Genomic DNA, 23,583 nt, shown 5'->3' with positions numbered 1-23,583 from the left:
CATATGACTTTCTGGTGCTTGGGCGTCTGGCCTGATGGATAACATCCAGAACCTGTTTACAGAGATTGGTAGATTGGTTAGGGGTTAAGGAATAAGGCAAGCTGCCAAACTGAGCATCTGCAATTGGGGATGCATGAATTCCCCTTCCCTCTGGGTCAGGAGGTTTGGAATCTGAGGAAGATGCCATGGAGGCAGCAAGGACAGGCTGAGCAGCAAGGGGTATCAGTGTTGTCGGGGCCAGTCTGGAGCTATTAGAATGGTCCTTGGCTTTTCCTCCCTTATTTTGAGCAGTACCCTGGGGATAAGAGGTAGAGGAGGAAAGGTACAGACCGATAGATAGACCCAGAGGAAGGAAGGACAGGGCATCCATTTTCCAAGCCATGCAGTGATACTCTCTGGTACAGAATTTGCTGAGATGATGGTTGGTGTGGGACGCAAAGTGGTCGACCTTCAGGGTTCCCCAATTTCTGAGTTATTAGGGTGAAAGTACTTCTGTTGAGTTGCCACTCGTCTGGGTCCAGAAGATTTCTGCTTAACTGGTCTGCCAGAGAGTTGATAGAGCCTGGTAGGAATTGTGCTAAAAGGTGTAGTTGCATGGCAGAGGCTGTGTTCCAAAGGGTCATGGCCAGCCTGCATAGGGGGTGTGAGTGAGTCCCTCCCTGCTTGTTGATGTACCACTTCACAGTAGTGTTATCTGTTTTGATCAGGAGAGTCCCTGGAGAGAAAAAGGCTTGAAAGCTATCAAGGAGTGCTGCACAGCCATCATCTCTTTTGAACTGATGTGCAGAGGGATTTGCCGTGGGCTCCACTGGCCCTGTATGCACCTGCCATCCAGGTGTGCACCCCAAGCATAGTCTGAAGTGTCTGTGGTGAGGGTCTGGGTGGGGGAGAAAGGCAGTTCCTTGTTGAGGGAGCATGCTGTTGCCCACCAAGGAAAATCTTTTCTGAGGCAAGGAATTGTAGGTAGAAGAGTTTCCAGGTCTTGAGAGTGCTGGCACCAAAGGCTCTTTAGATACCATTGAAGTTTCCTCATATCCAGTCTGGCATATGGAATAAGTAGTATGCAAGATGCCATGAACCCCACAGCTTGCAGGATCTTCCTTGCAGTTAGCTGGAGCCTGCAGTTAGCAGACTCCAAATCCAGCTCCAGACAAGTGGAGTACCTCAGGGTTCAGTCCTGGGACCGCTCTTGTTTGGCATCTACTTCTCTGAAGTACAGGGACTCTGGCTAACAAAGTTCGCACATGACTGCAAACTGGGAGCCATTACTGAATCCCCAAATGATATGGATACTCCACAAAAGGGCCTTACAGAAACAGATGCTTGGTGCCAAAGCCATGGGCTCAAGCTCAATGCCAAGAAACGTATAGTTATCCCCTTTGGGAAAAAACATGTATCCATGAATTACCATATAGGTGGCAGTACACTAAACACCGAAAGTGTGATAAGAGACTTAGGGACACAGGTGGACAGTGGTCTCACCTTCAATAACCACATCGCCACAACAGTCAGGAAATCCTTCTACATGGCATACCTCATCATTAAGGGCTTTTCATCCAGAAAAAAGGAGGTCATTGTCCCACTGTACTCATCCCTCATTAGACCCATTATAGAATACAATGCACCATTTGGTATATACCTCTCAAGACATCTGCAACAACTGGAAAGGCCGCAGAAATACCTCACTATAAGAATCACAGGTCTAAAGCAGATGACCTACGCTGACCGCCTTAAAAAAACTCCAGCTATACTCGGTCACATATCATCTACTCAGAGGTGATCTCTGCTTAACATACAAGGCCATGTCAAACCCAGAGCTGTTGGACATGCTACACTTAAAGAAATCCCAATCCCTCAGAGCTACACGCTCCAGGGATCTAAACCTTGTCATCACAATAAACCCAACTTGCTGGAGAGATAGGTTCCTGACCCAGAGACTCCCCAGACTCTGGAATAGATTGCCCATACATGTCAAGCAGAGTGCTTCTATGGCCCTCTTCAAAAGGAACTTTGACGATTGGATGGGAGAAAGGAAATTCACCCCAGGGATCACGTCAGTCGCCCTGCTAGACAGGGGTCCAGGGAAGTAAAAAGTGTGGGAAGAAATAGCCAGGGAATTGTTAAGGCTAAGCTTGTACAGGCCCTAGGGCTGATAGCCTAGTACCAACCTATGAACCAATGGTGGCTAGTTGAGAGAAGTAGGTTGTCAGGAAAATTTGTTTCTCTGGTGTTAAGGTATACCATCTGGGATGCTGTGTCCAGACTTGCTCCCAGGAAGATTATCCTTTGGGTAGGCACCTATTTGGATTTCTTTTCATTTACTGTGTACCCTAGAAAGGTTAGGAGAGTCTTTACAAAGGCCAGGTGCTTGAGCAGCTTTTCCTAGCGGACTGCCAGGCAGTCGTCCAAGTATGAGTAAATCTGAATATTTCTTTGTCTGCAAAAGGCAATGGCCAGAGCCAAACATTTTGTGAAAACTCTGGGAGCAGTAGATAATCCAAAGAGAAGCGCAGAGAACTGAAAGTGTTGAGATCCTGCCCTGAAGCAGAGATATTTCCTACATGATTCCCCTGAAAGGAATGTGGAGGTAAGCCTCTTTTAGATCTAGGATGGCTAGCCAAGCGTCCTTGGAGAGCATGGGTAGCAGCTGCTGGAGGGTGAGCATTTTGAATTATGGGATCACCGGGAAGGTGTTTAGAATGGATAGATCTAGGATGGGGCGCCATGTGCCCTCTTTTCTGGGTACCAGAAATAGTCTGGAGTAGAAACCTTGGCCTATCTGCTCTGCAGGAACGTGCTCTACTGCCCTCAGAGAGCAGAAAAAGGATTTGCTTTTGAGCCTCTGCCCACTGATTTGGTGGTAGATCTGGGAACTCTTTTGGGGTTGGAAGTGTGTGGAAGGAAAATTTGTATCTCTGAGACACAATGTTCAGAACCTAGTGGTCCTTGGTAATGGTGGCCCAGGCGCTTGAGTGAAAGGAGAGTTTTCCTCCTAGGGGTAAGTGAAGGTGGGCAGAGGGAGGGGGTGGAGGAGGTGAGTCATTTTGAGTTCTTACCATAAGGGGGTGGTTTAGAACTCCCTGGTTTTGAAGTGGAGGTAGTCCACTGCTTGGATATCTGCATTCCCCTGTGGCTGCTGTCTGGGGGGGGTCTGTTTCCACGGGGCCTTGGCTGGGCTGGTTTACTGGGAGCAGGAAAGGACCAGTGTTTGGAGGGACAATGCCTGCTGAACCTGCAAGCAATCCTTAACTGTTTGTATAGATTTTGCTTTTTCTTCCATCTTTTTTTAAGACCTCTTCTGCCTTAGTGCCAAATAAGTTATCTTTGTGCAAGGGGGCATCCAACAATTTAGATTTGACATGGTCTGGCAGGGGCTGTTCCTTAAGCCATGCATGCCTTCTAATGACAGATCCAGTGACTGCTGCCCTGCAAGAAGCTTCTAGGGCCTCAAAACCACAGTGCAAGGTGTGTTTAGTTACATGACTTGCAGAATGCATTAACTCTTGTAAATCTTAAGATTCTGCCCAAGCAGGAAAGGAAGACATTTTTTGTTTAAAGAGTTCCAAGGTATATTGCTGAAATTTCAGCATATGGAACTGATAATTTAGTGCCCTGATTGCAAGAGTAGCTGAGGTGTATACTTTTTTACCCCATCTGTCCAATGCTTGGGAATCCCTGTCTGAGGGGTGGGATTTCTTAGCAGAGGTTGCTTTAATCCCTTTTGGCCCTTGAGAAATTACCTCCGGGTCAGCTGTAGGACTTTTAAAAAGATATTTGTAGGACTCTGTAGTACCTGTCTCGTTTTCTGGGAGCTGGAGGAAGGGCATCAGGAGTCAAGCTGGATTCGAGGAAAACATCCTCCACAACAGGACTGGGGGGGATGGCCAAGGGTCTATGTTGTGGAAGATCTAGGAATTCCCCGAGTCTCTTTTTAGACTGAGAGTAATCCTGACTCTCCCATTGGAAATGCTCCCTTAAAGTATGCAGGGATTCCCCAAAGGAAGCTGAAGGAATGGAATCCTCTGCATCAGAATCCTCATAAGTGGAGAGGGGTCATATGTCTTCATATTCAGATGCATCATATTCATCTGACTCTTGTTCAGACAAAACTACAGGGGACAGATCTCTTTTCCTTTTGGAGGGGGTAGCTTGGATTCCCCTGATCAGCAGGATAAGGTCTTCTGCTATTTTACGCATTTAAGACTGAGACAAGGTAGCAGGCGCCTGACAGTGGGTTGTTTGTTTCTTGGGTGTGGTTTGTACTCTAGACCGAAGAAACTCTGTCGTTTTTGAAAGAACGGTAGTCGCGAAAGAAGACGTCGGTTTGTGTAGAGATTTGGAAGTGTAAAGAATTCCTCAGAAGCCAGTGCCTGCTCAGCGGCTCCGGACTCATCCAAGGTAGAGATGACCGCAGGATCCTTAGTCGAAGAGGAGTTTTGTGGCATACCAGACTCCGAAAGGGTCTCGGAAGCAGCCTGCAAGTCAACAGAAACGGGCATTAGGGGCTGCGAAAGCTCCTGAGTACCGGAGAACTGACGACTAGCTTAACAGAAGCGTCGTCGGTAGGTTTGGACCTGTGCGGTCTGTGTCTTTATCTTAACTTTTTTTCAGAAGATCTGCTGTCGGATGGCTTACCAAAGCCATATCGAAATTAGAGGACTGTAAGCAAAAATATCTGGCTACAATAAGGGCCCGACAATGGATAGTCCTGGCATTGAACAAAGCACAAAAGTGACAATGGGGGATGTCGTGGTCTAGGCCTAAACAAGTGACGCAGTAGGAGTGGAAGTCTTGGTGTGGTATTTGCTTTCCACAGGTGAGATAATTATTAACTTTTTCTGACATTGGTTAGTGCAAGAAAAAAGGATCCCCAACAGGGTACTTAGCTTTAGAAGACTTCAACTTCAATTCGGTAGACGAAAACACAGGTAGTGGCCGACTGGCACTCATGCAAACTGCTTCTGCTTTTGGCTCCACCGCAAGAAAGACTGATGTAATTGTGTCAGCTGCCTTACTTTATACTAGTGGCAACCTGACATCAGTCCTCAATAGACAGCAACTGACGCAGAAATACTAAGTCTCTGGTATTCGGCCAGGCCGAGGGCTACCCTGGCAGGGATAACCCAAATGTGATGACTGCAACAGTGAAACACAAAGAACATCTTGTAATGCCTTGTAAAAGTATAGAGGACCAGACTGATGCTTACAGAATAATTCTAGAATCCAGTCCTTTCCAAAAAGCCATAGCTGAAGCCAAGGCCCTGGTAGTTTTGTTGTGGTGAGTATAACAAGAAGGTAATAGCTTTAGACAACCATTTGGAAAGTCTGTTTTGACACATGTTGTCCTTTCTTTTCACTTTCACAAGAAATGAGCAATTGATCCAAATACCTGAAAGTCAGCACCAGAGCTCTGTGGACATCAAAGGTATGGAGTATCCTTTCTCCCTCATTTTTCACGCAAGAAAGAAAACGGGGATATGTGTAGTTTGGCTTAAAGTCAATAAAGATACCACTTTAAGCATAAAAGAAGGATTTACTCTCAAAGAAATCCTGTCTCTATGGAAAATAAGAGAATATTGACTTACCATATGAGCTTGCAACTCGGATACTATTCATGCAGAGGTCAGAGCAAATCAGTAAAACAGATTTCCAGGTTAAGAACATCAAGCCAGCCAGATTAGCTGGTTTAAACAGGGGCAAGTGTTTGCTTCTCCAACATAAAATTAAGATCTCAAGGAGTGGCCACTAATTCTCTTGGAGGCCTCTTATACAAAGCCCTTTTCAAATACTTTTTAACATAAGAATGTGTTGAAAGAGGAGGATCCATGGGTAGACATGCTAAAATGTCTGATAACTGAACCTAAACGCCAAAAGAAAGGTCATGGGACAGTAACTCACACACACACTTTAAAACCAGAAAAATACTAGCGCTGAAGGGGTGGTGATTATTTTGTTGTCACCAACTAGAAAATCTTTTCCATTTTCTAATATATGATGTTCTAGTAGCTTGCTTTCTTAACCGCATTAGTACTTGCTGCACATCCTCCGTAAACAGGTACCTAAAGGGAATGAAGATCCTATCATCCAGGCAGTCAGCTGAAATTGATCAGGGTTGAGGTGCATCAAACACCCCTGATCTTGTGTGATTAGATCCATTCTGTTAGGAAGCTGTGGTAATTGCCCCTGGACATTTCCAAAAGAAGGGAGAACCACTGTTGCCTGGGCCAGAAGAGAGTCACCAAAGTGATCTTGCAGGACTCCTCCTGAAACTTTAGAAGTATGGTGGACATCAGTAGAAAGGGTTGAGAAGCATACAGGAGCATACCTGTCCAAGGAAGAGAAAAGGTACCGGTCTTCCAGTTCTTCTTGTATGGAGTATAGGAGCAGAATCTTGCCAGCTGATTGTTTAGAGAGGGAAGCAAATGGGTCTACTTGAGGAACTCCCCACAGATGGATCAAATCTTGGAGGATACTGTGGTCTAATTTCATTTCTGAATGTCTGCCCTTCCTTGTCCTGCTCAGCTTGCCTGCCATAGAATTTTGCTCTGACAGAATGCAGGATATCTACAGAGTGAGATACTGCTGTGAAGCTGTATTTCAACCTAACCTGGCTAGTCTGCAAATGGGGAGGTATAGCCTAGTTTTCTGTTGCTTGCTGATGTACCTAATGACTGTGGTATTGTCTGTAACAACTTGAAAGGAACCCAGGGACCAAAGAGGATTCAGAGTTGTGTGCCTTAATCAGCGCAAATATCTCTTATATTTATGTGCTTGTGCCAATCTTGTGTGTGCCACACACCTTGCACTTTTATCCCCACTGAAACTGCTCCCCAAATAAAGTCCAAAGAGTCTATGGTGGCCAACTGCTTTCAAGCAGGGAAGGAGAAGGAGGAGAAACTTGGATTTAGGGATATTTGTTTCTCCAAGTGATTTCCCTTCAAATAAACCCCGGCATTGGGATTTGGAAAGACAAATGATGACGGTGCTGTGACCAAAGAGGCTTCAGATAACACAGTGCATTTCTCATGTGGATTCTTGAAGGGGTATCATGAGAATCATAGATGCCCGGAGATCCAAAATCCTGAGGTATTGTCTTGGGACTGAATCTGAATTGAAAACCTCAGAAATAGATGTAAACATAGATCTATTTTTTTGTGAAGAACAGCTCTTTAAAAAGAAATGTCTAGCCAACACCCCCAGGAACACAATCTGTGTGAATGAGTCAAAAAAAGATTTGTAGGGTCATAGGTACATACTAGGCTAATGATCACCAGAGCCTAGCCTCGTAATCCATCCCAATTGTGTCCCTATATATCATGGGCATTTATTAGGAAGGGATGTGTTAGTTAGGAAGTTTCTAGGAGTTATGTTGGGGGGGGGGTTGTTAGTTTGGGCATTACTGTCTGGCTCTGTCATAGGCATAGGGGCCAGACCTGGAGTGAATTTCTGATTTCCCATCCATTGGTTAAAGTTGCACTTAAATAGGGTTAAAGATACACTCTGCTTCACATGGATAAGGAGCCAGTACCAGAGCATGGGGAAGCTCTGAGACGCATATCGGTCTCGCCAACATGTCTTAGTTATGTCACAAGCAAAATTTAAATTCTTGGATCTAATGGTTTTGATGCTGCTCATTTTGCAGATGTGCAAAAGGTCCATCAGAGGTGGATCAGGGGATGCTGCCTCGTATGCCAGGCATAGACCACCTCTCAGTAACCTGTAGGTGAAGAAGTATAGAGACGGGGCTTTAAGGCAATCTGTATAGGGCACTGTGTTTGTACAGTGGATTTCCTAAATTAAGGAGGCTATAGAGAATCAAACCACTAACTTCATTTGTAGAGCTATAACACTACCCACTAGACTAACTAGCAGCTCTTTTAAATGTTCTCTTGGAATCCCAGCTTCTGTAAAAGAGGACTCACATGAGTGGGAGACTTCTGACACTTTGAAAAAGACTTTGTAGAAATAAGCAAGTCATCTGAATATGGAAAAATGTGTACACACTGTAGCCTGCAATGGCGTGTAACTGGAGCAGGACACTTTGTGAACACTCTTGGTGCAGGTGATAGTCCAAAGGGTAAGGCAGAGAACTGATAATGTGACCCAGACCCACAAAAAGTACAGTTGTGTACACTTACCATAAATGTAGATGTTCGAGTGTATTCATGTTGCAGTCATTACATTTGGGCAATCTGCTGGCAGGTTGCCCTCAGTCGGCCTGATTAACAAAGTCTTGGGTCCTGCGTCAGATGCTGTCCCTTCTTCCAGGACGTCAGGTCATCAGGGGTATAAAACATGCAGCCAAAGCCCCGTTTTTCTTGCCCCAGATGTCAGGTGCCCTCCAAATGGGGAGCAAAATTATATATATATATATATATATATATATATATATATATATATATATAAATAATTTAAAACACAAAAAATATACCTCCAAACAAAAACAAATACACCAAAAAGGCTTTTAAGTGTAGTAAAAGAAAGTAGAGGCATAGTAAGAGAAAAAACAGGGGGCTGGAGGGAGGGTAACCAGGACTGCAACAGTGAATAAACTCGAACATCTACATTTATGGCAAGTGTACACAACTGTACTATGTTCTTCGTGTTTTACTGTTGCAGTCATTACATTTGGGTAGATTCCCAAAGCTATGGTTGGGAGGATGGATTTATATAGCATTAGGACCGGCTATAAGGCCCTGCAAAACAGCAGTGGCAAAGCCAGCTCTGGATTTAGAGAAAATTGGTAAATGATCATGTTTGGTGAAAGTATGAACTGAACTCCAGGTAGCAGCTTCTAGAATATCCCTGGTGGAATTAGATGCAGCTCTGGTGGAATGGGATCTGATCCCCTGGGGGATAGGTTTTCCATGGTGCTTATAGCAGAAATGAATATAATGACTTATCCATTTGGAAATGGTTTGCTTTGAAATAGCCTTTCCCCCTGCCCCTGCAGCAAATGCTACCAGCAGTTGTTCTGATTTTCTTCGAGATTTAGTCCTGTCCAAGTAAAATCGAAGTTGTCTGTGTACATCCAATGAATGCAGAATCCACTCCCCCCTTGTTCTGTGGATTGGGAAAGAAAGTTGGCAAATGAATGGACTAATTAAGAGCCACACTGGATACCATCTTAGGCATGAAGGATGGGTTGATCATGAACGACACCCTGTCCGCATGCAAAATGATGAAAGGCTCCACAGCCATAAGGGCCTGTAATTCAAAAATCTTTCTAGCCAAAGTGATTGCTAAAAGGAAGGCTATTTTCCAGGAGAAAAATTTTAAGTCTGCAGTAGCAGCTGGCTCGAAAGGAGGGAGAGTGAGTTTTTCCAATACAAAGTTAAGGTTCCAGGCATGGGTTGGAGCTCTCCTGGGTGGTCTCAAGTTTTTGGCCCTCTGACATACTGCTTTAGCAGAGGATGAGAAAAGAAGGGAGGTTCTGTGTTGTAATAAGCTGAAATGGCTGAGGCATGGATTTTTATGGAAGAAAAAGACAGGCCCTTGTGAAGCATCTCAATTAAGTACTGCAAAATCTGAGGTAAGTTGGGCACTGCTGTGCTTATCCCTTGAGATTGATTCCAAGCACAGAATCTTTTCCATTTGTCAGCATAAGATTTCCGAGTACTAGGTCTTCTCGCCTCCAAAACGACATCTATCACAGGTTTGCTGAGGGATGCTAAGGGGGAATTTAAGTGATTAGTCAAGCTGCAAGATTCAAAGTTTGGAGCTGAGGGTGCAGAATTTGGTTGTTCTGCTGAAACAGTAAGGAAGGTGTCTGAAGCAGGTACCATGGAGAGATTTGTGACAGACTGCGTAGGAGTGGGTACCATTGTTGGCAAGGCCAGTCTGGAGCAATCAAAATCATTTTTGGTTTGTCCTGTTTGACTTTTAGCAGAACTTTGGAGAGTAGAGGCAGAAGGGAAAAGGCATAGAGTGATAGGTTTTCCCAGTTGAAGGACAGAGCATCCACTTTCCAGGCTTTTTTGTGAGGAGTTCTTGTGCAAAATTTGTCCAACTGGTAGTTCTGGGGTGAAGCAAAAAGATCTATGTCTGGGCTCCCCCATTTGCGTGTCAACATGTTGAAAATCCGCGGTTCCAGTTTCCATTCATGTGGGTCCATGAGATTTCTGCTTAATTCGTCTGCCAAAAAAAATCAGCTGTCCTGGCAAGAATTGAGCTTGTAGTTGTACTTGGTAGCTCAAGGCCGTGTTCCACAATGCCATGGCTAGTCTGCAGAGAGGGTAGGAATGTGTACCCCTGCTTGTTTATGTACCACATAACTGTGGTGTTGTCCGTCTTTACCATTAGTTGTCCTGGATGAAGGTAGTCGTTGAAGGCTGTCAGTGCATTCTGTACAGCTAGCATTTCATTTGATTGATATGAAGGTGCATTTGATTTGGGCTCCACTTGCCCTGAATGCACTTCCCTGCCATATGAGCCCCCCATGCATAGTCTGATGCGCCTGTAGTTAGGGTGTGGGCAGCAGGGGGTGGTGTGAATGGCAGTCCCTTGTTTTGGTGGCAGGCCTCTGCCCATCATAGGAGCACTAGTTGCAGGCAAGGAATGATAGGAATCATTGTTACCAGGCTGTGACAATGTTGACTCCATAAACTTTTTAAGTACCACTGAAGTTTCCTCATATGCAGTCTTGCATATGGAATTAGAAGAATGCAGGATGCCATGAACCCCAAAGGCTTGCAGTATTTGTCTTGCAGATAGCAGGGTTTTTGCGGCCACCTGTTTGAAGTAAGTCACCAAATTAAGTTGCTTTTCTGGTGTAAGGAAAGCCATCTGGGCAGCTGTATTCAAGCTTGCACCCAGGAATGTAATTTTTTGAGAGGGTACCAGTTGTGATTTCATTCGTTTATAGTGTACCCTAGACAAGTTAGAACCCTTTTTACAAACGCCAGATGTTTTAGAAGAATGGCCTTGTTTTCTGCCTGAATTAGACAATCATCCAAGTATGGATATATTTGAATATTTCTTTGCCTGCAAAACGCAATTACTGGAGCCAGGCACTTTGTAAAGACCCAGGGTGCAGTAGATGAGCCAAAGGGCCGTGCAGAGAACTGATAATGCAAGTAGCCTACTTTGAAGCGGAGGCATCTTCTGCAAGATTACCCGATTGGTATATGCAGGGATATGCAGGTAAGCCTCCTTTAAATCTAGAGTTGCCAACCAGGCATATTTGCCTAGCATAGGAAGTAACTGGTGAAAAGTCAGCATCTTGAATTTTGGAATGTCCAGAAAGGTGTTTAGATTGGACAGGTGCAGAATTGGACGCCATGATTTGTCTTTTCAAGGTACCAGGAAAAGTCTGGAATAGAAACCTTGTCCCTTTTCCTCTTCTGGTACTAGCTGAACAGCCCCCATGTTTAAGAGGGAAAGTACTTGTTTCTGGGCCTCTGCCCACTGGTTTGGGGCAGGTCTGGCCATCCGTTTGGAGTTGGCAACGTGTGGAAATGAAATCTGTATCTCTGGGATACTATATTTAAAACCCATTTGTCCTGGGTGGTAAGTTGCCAGTTTTTTGCATGAAGAGCCAGTTTTCCCCCCAAAAAGGCGGCTAAAAGGTAAGTGCTTGTTAACTGTAGAGGAAAGTCATTGAGACTGCTTACCATAGGGAGGTGTCTTGTTTCCAGATTTGGAAGAGGAGTCACCCCATTGCTTAGTTCTGAAATTCTCTTGGGACTGAAACCTGGTGCCTTCGGAAAGTCTGGGTTTGACTTGAGTGGCTCTGGAAGGAACTGGAAAGGACCACTTCTTAGTAGGCCAGTGTCTACTAAATCTTGAAGGTTGCACTTGTAAGAAATCTTTCACAGTTTGCATAGATTTAGCTTTACCTTCCATCTTTTTTAGAACTTCTTCAGCCTCATTACCAAAGAGGCGGTCCTGTTGCAAAGGAGCATCCAACAATTTTGCTTTAACATGATCGGGCAGAGTTTGCTCTTTGAGCCAAGCATGCCCTCTAAGCACAGACCCAGTTACAGCAGCCCTGCAAGAGGCCTCCAAAGAATCAAAACCACATTGCAGAGTATGTTTTCCAACTTGTTCAGCTGAACGCAATAAATCTTGTAAATCTTTAATTTCCACACAGTCAGAAATCAACATAATTTTCTGTTTAAGCAGTCCCATGATATGCTGCTGATATTTTAGCATATGGAATTGACGGTTTAAAGCCCTAATTGCCAAGGTTGCAGAAGTATAAACCTTCTTACCCCATTTATCCAGCGCCCTGGAATCTCTATCAGAAGGGGTAGGATTTTTAGCAGTAGAAGCCTTAATGCCCTTGGGGCCCTGAGAAATTGTTTCAGGATCCGCAACAGGATTTTTGAAAAGGGGAGTCAGGAACCCAGTAGTAGAATCAGGAGCCATACTAGATTCTGAAAACACATCATCAACAATGTCTAGAACAGGAGGTATAGCCAAAGGCCTATGCGGAGGAAGAAGAAGAAAATCCCTAAGTCTCTTTTTAGATTCAGAAAAATCCTGACTTTCCCAGTGGAAATGTTCCCTTAAGATATGTAAAGTTTCCCCAAAAGAAAAATCCTCAGGGGAGAAGCAGAAGGAATGGAATCCTCTGCATCAGAGTACTCATAAGTAGGTATAGACAAGTACTGTTTATTAGAAGAGTCAGAAGAAATAGAATCCTGTTCAGAAAATTTGTAGTCAATTTCAGCACTAGGTCTCTTTGAAGCGGGGGTTGACTACCCCTGATTAGAGCAATTAAATCTTCAGCCATTTTGATAATTTGTTTTTTAGACACAGATCGAGATTTTGGCCTTAATATTGAAGATGGTATCAGTTTAATATACAAATCTGTAGGTCTGAATAAGCAGCTCCGTACCCAACCAAGGTAGAGACATCCGCGGGTTCCATAACTGAAGCATCTCGTGGCATACCGGACTCCGAATGGGTCTCAGTAGAGGCCTACGAATCAGAAGCAGCGGGTATCAGGGGCTGCGAAAGCGCCTCACTGAGTACCGGCGAACTGACGACTGGCTTAGGAGAAGCATTGTCAGCAGTTTTGGACCTCAACGGCCTGTCTCGTTTCCTTTGCGTTTTTTAGGTATTCCGGTAGTCGGATTGCTAACCGACATCATTTCTGGATAATTAAACCATGATCCAAAATATTTAGAAGCAAAAATGTACCGACGACGGATAGTGCGCTGATTAAATAAAGCACAGAACCGGCAACAAGGTACGTCGTTGTCAGGGCCTAGGCAAGGAATACAGTACAAATGGAAATCCTTATGAGGTATTTGCTTCCCACAAGTAATACAATTAACTTTTACTGACATTAGTAAGGAGCAAGAAAAAGTTTCCCCAATGGGGTACTTGGCTTTTTAGTTGAAGACTTCGGTTTCTGAAACTCGAAAACGAAAATTTCAGGAGTCGGCCGACCGGCACTTGCAAACTGCTTCTGCTTCGGGCACCGCGCGGCAAGAAAGACTGATGTAATGGCATCGGCTGCATATTTTATAACCTTGACGACCTGACGTCATGGAAGTAGGGACAGCAACCGACACAGGACCCAAGACTTTGTTAATCAGGCCGACTGAGGGCAACCTGCCAGCAGACTACCCAAATGTAATGACTGCAACAGTGAAACACGAAGAACATCCTTAATAAATGCCTGAAGCTTGGAAGAATAGGGATGTGATAAGCATCTTTTAAATCTGCTGCTACCAAGAACCCTGCTTGAGGAACAAGAGGTAACAGGTTGTGACATTTTTAAATTACATTGTACACCATCACAAGCAGGTTTAGGAAAAATCCAGAACTTGTCTTCACCATTTTCTTTCTTTGGCACTAAACATTCTTGAATTAAAAAAATGTTCCCAACCTTGTAAGTTGGAACTGGTTCTATCACTCCCTGGGACAGTATTTGCTGAAGGATAAGGGGAAATAAAAAGACTGGTATTTGAGAAATGTTCTCCCACCACTATCTGTAACCTCAATAAATTATCTCCAGAACACATTTGTCTGATACTATCAGTTGCCATAGAGAAATGTGGAAATTCAGACTTTCTGGAATGGAAAGGGGACTGCCAGTGTGGGAGGGGGTTACAAGGGCCCTTCAACAGTCTTTCTGACTTTTTAAACTGTCCTTGGTTTTCAGGGGTCCTGAATTCTTTTTGGAATTTCCCCTTACCATTTTTTCTTAAATGTCTGTTTACCTGCATTTTGTTGAGACTGTTTATTTTACTCTTTTGCCAAAACTGGATGAGGGGTTACATAATCCCTTAGAAATTTTGGAAAAGAAGGGATGAAAAATCAGATGACCCCTTCCGTCACATGTTTTGATAACCTCTGCAGCAGAGGAACCAGAAACTAAACCTCTAATCAAAAGAGAATTAAAATCTCATTTTTTAACACCATGAGGGATTCTGTGAATGCAGCCAGGTAAACCTCTTCAAAATAATACCAGTGGCCATAGCCCTGGAAGAAGAATCAATCAAGTCAAACACCACACTAAAAGTACAGTTGTGTACATTTACCATAAATATAGATGTTCGAGTGTATTCACTGTTGCAGTCATCACACTTGGGTTATCTGCCTGCAGGTAGCCCTCAGTCGGCCCAAATACCAGAGACATAGTATTTCTGCATCGGTTGCTGTCGCTTCAAGACTGACATCAGGTTGTCAGGGGTATAAAAACAGGCAGCCGATGCCATTACATCAGTTTTTCTTGCCCCAAATGTCAGGAGCCCCCCAATAGGGAGCTAAGCTATGGTGGGAAACACACTACCAGTAAAAAGTAAATACCAATACCCCTGTAAGGGGAGAGTAATATACACAGAGGAGAGAGAGAGAAGGGAATTGGAGGGAGGGAAACCAGGACTTCAACAGTGAAAACACTTGAACATATATATTTATGGTAAGTGTACACAACTGTACTATGTTCTTCGTGTTTCACTGTTGTAGTCATCAGACTTGGGTTGATTCCCAAAGCTGAAGAAGGGGTGAAGGCATTCAAGAAAAGTTTGGGCTGGCTAGTATGCCCTGCAGGACTGCTGTTGCAAAACCCGCCCTGGATTTGGAAAAGATAGGCAGGTGGTAATGCTTGGTGAATGCGTGCACGGAACTCCAGGTAGCAGCCTCCAGAATGTCCCTGGTAGGGACTCCCCTGAGGAATGCTGTAGAGGTAGAGGTTACCCTAGTGGAATGTGTTCTGACCCCCAGAAGGGTTTGGTTTCCCATGGTGTTTGTAGCAGAAATGGGTACAGTGTGCTATCCATTTGGAAATTGTCCATTTTGAAATAGGCTTGCCCTCTGCCCCTGGTGCAAAACTGAGTAGTAAATGGTCAGATTTCCTGAAGGGCTTAGTCCTATCCAAGTAGAATCTGAGCTGTCTGTGCACGTCCAAGGAGTGCAGGATCCTTTCCCCTTTACTTTGAAGATTAGGGAAGAAGGTTGGCAAATGGATAGATTGGTTGAGAGCCACACTGAACACCACTTTAGGTATAAAGGAAGGATTAGTCCTGAGGGAGACACTGTCAGCATGAAAAATAATGAAGGTTCCACAGCCATAAGTGCTTGTAGCTCAGACACTCTTCTAGATGAAGTGATGGCCCGAAGCAAGCCTGTTTTCCAAGAGAGGAATTTTAACTCTGCTGACGCTGCAGGCTCGAAGGGGGGTAGTGTGAGTTTTTACAGTACAAAGTTAAGGTCCCAAGCAGGGGTGGGTGCTCTCCTTGGTGGCCTTAAGTTGTCTGCCCCTCTCAGGAACTGTTTGAGAAGGTGAGAGGAGAGAGGTGGCTCAGTGTTGTAATGAGCAGAGATGGCAGAGGAATGGATCTTAACTGAGGAGAAGGATAGGCCTCTGTGGAGTAGATCTGCTAGGTAATCCAGGATTAGGGGTAGGGAGGGCAGTGCCGTGTCTTCTCCTTTAGACTGAATTCAGGAGCAATATGTTTTCCACTTATCCACATAGGATATCCTTGTATTCAAGGAATAAGCCAGGCTGCAAGATTCAGGGTTTGCAGTTGCGGATGCAAGATCTGTCCCTCCTGCTGAGTGAGGAGGGTTGGGCTCTGGGGTAGGTGCCAGGGTGGCACCGGTGACAGGCTGCGCAGTAGTGGGTAACAGTGTTGGCGTGGCCAGTCTGGGGTAATCAAGATTGTCCTTGGTCTGTCCTGTCTTACCTTGAGTAATATTCTTGAGAGAAGGGGCAGAGGGGGAAATGCATAGATTGACAGTGACTGCTGCCCTGAAAGATGCTTCTAGGGCATCAAAGCCACATTGCAAAGTATGCTTGCTGACTTGGCTTGCAAGATGCATAAGCTCTTGTAATTCTTTATTTTTTTGCATAGTCTGTAAAGGTAGCTAATTTTTGCTCAATATGTTTCATAATATGTTGCTGGTACTTCAGCATGTGAAACTGGCAATTCAATGCCCTAATGGCGAAAGTTGCAGAGGTGTATACTTTTTTACCCAATCTGTCTAAAGCTCTGGAATCCCTGTCCGAAGGGGTGGGATTCTTAGCTGTAGTTGCTTTTATACCTTTAGGCCCCTGGGAGATGACCATCAGCAGTAAGATTTCTGAAAAGAAATTTGAGAGAGTCGGGAACTCTGTAGTACCTGTCTGGTTTCCTAGGAGCAGGGGGTAAAGTACCAGGAGTTAGACTGGATTCCATCAAGACATCATCCACAACATCCAGAAATGGGGGTATTGCTAAAGGTCTATGTTGTGGCAAATCTAAAAATTGAGCAAGAAAATAGGATCTCCAACAGGGTACTTAGCTTTAGAAGATTTCAAGATGATTCAATTCGGAAATGAAAACTCAGGTAGCGGCTGACCGGTACTCACGAACTGCTTCTGCTTTGGGCTACTCAGCAAGAAAGACTGATGTAATGGTGTCGGCTGCCTGTTTTTACACCCCTGATGACCTGACCTCAGTCCTGCATCGACAGCAACCAACACAGAAATACCAAGTCTCTGGTATTTGGGCCGACTGAGAGCTACCTGCAGGCAGATAACCCAAGTGTGATGACTGCAACAGTGAAACGCAAAGAACATCCAGGAGATGTGGCTTGTACAATGGAAGAAACTAAATAAAACATATTTTCCTTACAAGAAGAAACTGCAGACAAAACATTCCTCATGCTTTCACAATTAGGTAGACTAAACTTTACCATACAAGCCTGACAATTAAAAATTCCAAAAATCACAGTTGTGAAAGCATCCACTTTTTCCCATACTTATCAATAATTTTCTCATCCTGGTCAGAAAGAGTAGGATTGGCATTAATACTAATGCTGCCAAAATTTAGTTAACTAAAGCTATAGCTGCATTGTCAACTTTGGGAAGAGGGTATACAAACATAAAAGATCGAGAACATTATGCATTCTGAATTTTTATGGTCAGCAAGCCAACCATCAAGAAAATTACAGGCAGTGACACACACACACACACACACACACATCCGCCAGTGCTAAAAGAGTGAAGTTTCTGAAAATTCCTTTTGTAAAAGGCTCATAGAATTTTCTGAGGGACTGAATCCTCAGTGTTCTCCCAATGAAAACACTTTGATATTCTAGAAATAGCTTCTTAAGGACTGAATCCTCAGTGTTCTCCCAATGAAAACACTTTGATATTCTAGAAATAGCTTCAGAGGAAAAGAACCCTCCATCCCATCCCACCCCAGGAGAAGAGGAAACTGAGCTCTCCTCAGTCTGAATTGCATTTTCTTGTCCAGATTCAGCATTCTGAATCTCTTGAGGAAAGAGATTCAAGATGCCGAATCTGGATAGCATCCTGAATCACTTGAGAAAAAGAGGCATCCCTCTTTCTTTTTTCAGAAACCACCTTATAAGAAGAATCAATAAACCTGAATTAAACCCCGAGCCAGACCCAGCAAACAACTCCTGTCTAAGAAAATTTGAGGAGTAGATACAGGTTTAATTTTCTGTTTCGTTTGACAGGAAAACCGGGCAAACAGAGTTATTAATGGTAACAGCAGCTTTGCCAGGAATGGGCACAACATTCTAACTAAACAGGATATCCTTCCCCATTCCTTCTCAAAGGAACAACCGCAGATGACAATGGCTAACGCCTTGGTCCACAGTGGCTGTAGGTGCTACACCAGAAGCATCCAGGATAAATGATAAATTATGTCCACAGCAGAGTCACACACCTGCAGTTAAGGCAATTTGCTAGCCTACTGTGGAAGCAAACGTTATTTGTTTAACTTTTTCTTTTAGTGGCTGGAAGAAGGACTACTGTCAAGTTGAAAATGTTGCCACTTTCCCAAGGAAAACAAGCAGCAAAAGCCAATAAAAATTGAAAGTCCTTAAAAGTTACTTTTTCACAAAAAAAAAAAAATCAGTAAAAAATCACTTTAAAAACACTTTGCTAGCCCCGCAAAAATAAACACAATTTCCCATTAGAAAAATGTTTTTCAATTACTTTACACAGGATCATAGGCGGTTACTAGGCTAATGGTCCTGGGGCCCTTACAAACCTTGCCAAGAGTTTATCCCCAAAAAAGAAACCTCAGTCAGCAATTGTCGGCCCTGTCAATGAGGGACAAAGGTGGGAAACCTGAGACAAATTTGTGGTTTCCCATCCACTCATCAAGATTGCGCTTGAAGAGGGTCAGCGAGGTACTCTGACATGTATGGAAAGTCTGTTCCAGAAACAGGGCAGCCTCTGGGAGACAAACCTGTCTCTCCTGCAGGATTTGTTGATGTCATATCTTTTAAACGGACATGGAAAAAGTGCAAACCCATATAAAATTACAGTCAAGTCTTGTGACAGTCTATTAAAACAAAAACATCTTGCTTAAAAATAACTTTCCTAAACAGGAAAGGATGATAACACATCAGAGCTCCTCTGCAGGCTTTTGTGGATTGATGGTTGGCTTGTGCTGCTCCTTTGCTGGACTAATTGCTTCAAATGACAGGAAAGCTCTGAAGGGCTTGGGCACCCAAACCTGTCTTTCAGTCACCACAGCTCATGGTGTCCAACTTTTTAGGCGTGTGGAAGGTGTCTTGAAGGTTTTGAAGCTAGCCATCTGTTATATCCTTGGCAGGACATAACCAATACAGCTAAGGCTACATCAACAGTGATCAACAGGATTAAAATTTGAAGCCGCCCATTACTATAATGTCTTTCACTGTTAAGTTACGATTTAAATGGGTGAGGTATTCCCAGTGTTAAAGTGCATCCATACTGAGACTACAGTAACAAAGGAGAATTCTAAAAGATATAATTGAAAAAAATGTATACATTCTATCATATTAACTGAACTCACAGGTGAAGATGGAACACTGTTAAAAAACAATAATGTTACTCCCTACCCCAGGAGTTTTTTCTGAGTCATTCATAATTTACATAATGTAGAAAATGAAGTGCGGATGTTTTCCAAAATTCCACAATTATTAATGGGCAGTTATGTTGCATTATTATACAGACCAGTTAATAAAACTTGTTACCCAATTTTGTGCAATGCAATAAAAACATTTCAAAGCTGTACCACATCTTCTACGTATTGGGTTGCTTGGGAGTGATGTGTCAGATTGTGTAAAAAAAGTTTTCAGTTATTCCTTAATTTTCTTCGATACATAAATAGAGCCATACTGACTAAGATAAAGTTAATCAAAATCAGAAGTCATGCAGCTGGGCAACTAAACAAAATTTCTGAAACTGTTATTTGTGAACATTTACGGGGCTTTAAATAATTGCCCCTCCTCCCTCAAACATGTAGACTACACAGATGCTCATAAATTCTCTCCCTCTCTCATATACACACACATACAAAACAATGTAAAAGGTTGAAGGCATAGAAATGTGTAAAAAGAACCATTTACCACCAAAAACACTAAATGCACACCTATAAAATAAATAAAGAATAAACACTTAAACCCATGGATATGTAATGAAAATATTTAATTTCAGTTCTGGAGGCCAAATCCACAAAAGCATGGGCATGCAGTAGCAGGAGTTCAACATATACCCATTCACGTGTTACTCCTTATAATAATAAATACACAAACCTTATAATATTCCCAGTATTCGGGAACATGGCCCTCTGGGATCTCTGCAAGTTCCGCTTCACCTGGTTGTTTAAAAAAAAAAAGTTTCCTGCTTAAATTAAATGTCACAAATGGTAATAGAATGGTGACTTACAACATACTTTAACACAACACACAATGATACAAAATCGGTTTACTGTTCTGCTTAACATCACAGTAACATTCAAAGGCAAGCTTTCTGAAGAAATATAACATTGTTCATAACATAACATGGTACAAAAACATGCTGAAAACACTCAACCAATATAACAAATCACGGATGTTGTTAACTAACAATGTTCCAAGAAACATGGAAAAACTGAAAGACAAAGGCAGAACTTGGATGCTTTGCAAAGCAAGATTTAAATGGTACTATTGTACACATATGTAAAACAGAACTGCAAATACTGCAGCCTTACGCAGGTAGCACATTAGTTCCCACACACACCCACAATACACTGAAATACAGCTTATGCTAACTAGGAGTAAAGAAAAAAAATCACTGTGTTTGTAATATACAAAACTAACAGTTGCTTACCTAACCGACATTAATAACTCTACCAATTAAAATGTATGCACTCACCTTAACTTCATGAAGAAATATAAAAACAAATGAAACAATCAAAGTACTGTACACCACATGGTACTGGAGGTCTTGAATACATTAAACTAAATGCAAGTTGTTGTGTCTTTCGGCTTTTCCTGCTTAGGGGTCGCCACAGCAGAACTCCAGTCTGCTAATGATTGGTAGTTGATTTTTACGTGCCGAGTTACCAGCCCTGACGCACAACCTTCAACGAAGGTACGCCCATTCACGCATGTCTCCACGCAGAAGACGCTCTAGCTGAGAATCGAACCGGACAGCGTCTTACTGTGAGGCGACAACATTACCGCAGCACCAACACTGCGGGTAAATGCAAGTTAACATACTTAAATTAATATTATGCTAAATATATGTATTAAATGTCAACTCAACCATGGCTCTCAACCTTTTTGCTAAATAAAAGGGGACAAAGCTGAAAATAATGGTTATAAAACCCATTATTGTTACTCATACCTCTCAAGTGACCTCATTATGAGGAACATTCCTCATTTTGAGTCTAAAAGGCCATGTTGCTCGCTGTTCCACATTTGAAGGACATGTTACACATTCAATGTTAATGTTGTTGTTGTGTCTTTCGGCTTTTCCCGGTTAGGGGTCGCCACAGCGGAACTCCGGTCCGCTAATGATTGGTAGCTGATTTTTACGTGCCGAGTTACCAGCCCTGACGCACAACCTTCAACGAAGGTACGCCCATTCATGCATGTCTCCACGCAGAAGACGTTCTAGCTGAGAATCGAACCGGACAGCGTCTTACTGTGAAGCGACAGCGCTACCGCAGCACCACCACCGCGGGTTCACACATGTTAATAATTTTTATAATTAAATGGACAGCCAAGAAATGTACTCAGCAGTAATGAAAAGCTTTTTTACTTTTATCATATTTAGTGGGAGCAACAGTTTCAGGTGATAATGCAGAGCACTGGACTTTGTGCAACCATATCACTTGGTATTCTGGATTTGCAGTTGCACTCCCATGTTCCCATTACCACTGAGATTAGTACAAGTTTTTAGCTACGAAAGTGCTTTTTATTTTATTAGATCTCATTCAGAAAATACAACATTTTTCATTGTTTAGCACTTAAAGCATACATCAAATCAGCGAAGTTCAATAACCATTTGTACTCCACTCATCAGGATGAATGCAGGTTAAGACCTAGGAGTACAAATACTGAAATCTGCCAGAGTTATAAACCTGCACTCAAAGTATTGCACAAACTCATAAATGTATTCAAATACTTTTTTCCCAAACAAAATAAAAAGCTGTCATCTGGAAATTAAAAAAAAAACAGTAATATACAAAACTAACAGCTTTAATCATGCTGTGGGAAAAGAATAGGATGATGCAGTGAGTAGTGCTTCTACTTTACAGATTCAGGGTGCTGGATATGATCTTGACTGACATCTGTTTAATATCTGTATGGAATCTGAACGTCCCAATGTCCATTTCAGTTATCTCTGGATGCCATAATAAACTCTTACTTCTCACACATGGTGGTTAACAGACCACGCTGAAAAAACTACTGGCTCAATGGCATAGAGGGAAGGAGCCCTGCCTATGACCCAGACATGGACGTGATTAGTGGCCTTGGCACTGGGGGGGGGGGGGGGGACAAGCAAGGATTGAAGGGGGTGTGTCTGATCTCTTCCCTATGGGGTGGAGTAGGAAATACCATGCAGTGGAGGAGTGTAGCCACTTTGTCACCAGTGTTACCAAAGAGTGCACAACAGAGGGGATGAGGCTGCAGAGGAGGCGACATGCTACCACAGATGCCTTGTAATGCCCCACTGCATGCTGTTTACAGGCACATTACCATAGAGGTGGGGGCACTTACCCCAGGCTGGCTACCAGAGTATAAGCCTGGAACTGTCACAAAGTCAAAAGTCAAAATAAACTTTATTGTCATACAGATTAACACAGAGGAAAACGTGCGTGTCACTGCACAAAATTTCGATACTCGGGCTCGTACCATAAGAATTATAGTTTACAGAAGGAAGATCAGTAATAATTTAAAAATACTGAAATAGGAATCAAAAATAAGATACTAAAAATAAACACAATAAAGTATAAAGTGTAAAGTGACGTATGGCTAAAATTCCACCTCCCCATAGTAAGATGCATTTTTTTTAGTTAACCTAACCCTTGCCCCTAGTGGCTGAAGAGAAATGCACAGGTGACCAGGGAAAAAGAGCTGATGGTCAACGAGAGGCAGGGTAAAGGGGAGGGGGGAACTTCTGTGAAAAAAAAAAAAAACTGTCCCCAGATACTGCATTCTCCCCTGCTCTAAAGTCCATGTCAGCACAAGCTCCACACACAGTTCCCTTGTATATTTAAATTAATGCACTAAAACAACAACTACAGGATTTATCATTAACCAGACGTCTAGGATGAGAGCCGACTACAAAGGAAGTAATGATATACATGTAAAGACAGAAAGGATTTTTAAAGTAATACCTTTGGGATCAAGTACATCTTATGGGGATTACAGAAAAGCAGAAATAAAAGTGACCCTGTGGTGAACATGGGCTATTTTTTCTGGGATTTCAACTGTCTACATTATCATGTTGTGGAAAACATTTTGAGACTTCCAGAACAAGTGTAAATAATGTGTTAAGTTTAATGACAGGACAGGTATCTTCCATTATAAAAGGTGTTAAGAATACTTTTACATTTCATGTTTAACATATTTTTTTACCTAAATGCCTAGCTGACAAATCTCAACTATCAATGCAGACACTTATTATCTAACTGCATGGAATTTTCTCTTATAGAAAACATCTGTGTATCCCATCCTGGTAATGCAGTAGGAACAAGGTAACCAGGCTGCCAGGCATCATATCTGTGATGGGCTGGAATTTTAACCATGTGTCCTCTCTCTCCCCTCTTCGAGTTTACAACGTACCCAAAGTGGTGCATGTGCATTCTTCCACATATGGGCTTTCTGCTTACCAATTCTCCTGCTAGTGCA

The 23,583-nt window shown here is 43.0% G+C and overlaps 1 protein-coding gene across 1 annotated transcript in view; it reads right to left on the bottom strand.

The window, feature by feature from the left end:
• NDUFB5 (NADH:ubiquinone oxidoreductase subunit B5) overlaps window positions 1-23,583 on the bottom strand; it is a 364,099-nt gene that overhangs the window by 174,125 nt on the left and 166,391 nt on the right. The window contains exon 4 of the mRNA XM_044070381.1: window positions 19,996-20,057. Coding sequence (XP_043926316.1) covers window positions 19,996-20,057 — 62 coding nt within the window. The remainder of the gene's footprint in view (window positions 1-19,995; window positions 20,058-23,583) is intronic.

The sequence above is a fragment of the Protopterus annectens genome, chromosome 4.part1 (genome assembly GCF_019279795.1).
Source record: "Protopterus annectens isolate FY-2018-M chromosome 4.part1, PAN1.0, whole genome shotgun sequence".
NCBI classification, from domain to species: Eukaryota; Metazoa; Chordata; order Ceratodontiformes; family Protopteridae; genus Protopterus; species Protopterus annectens.
The sequence above is the reverse complement of the archived record's forward strand: the minus strand, read 5'-3'. Positions and strand labels throughout refer to the sequence as shown.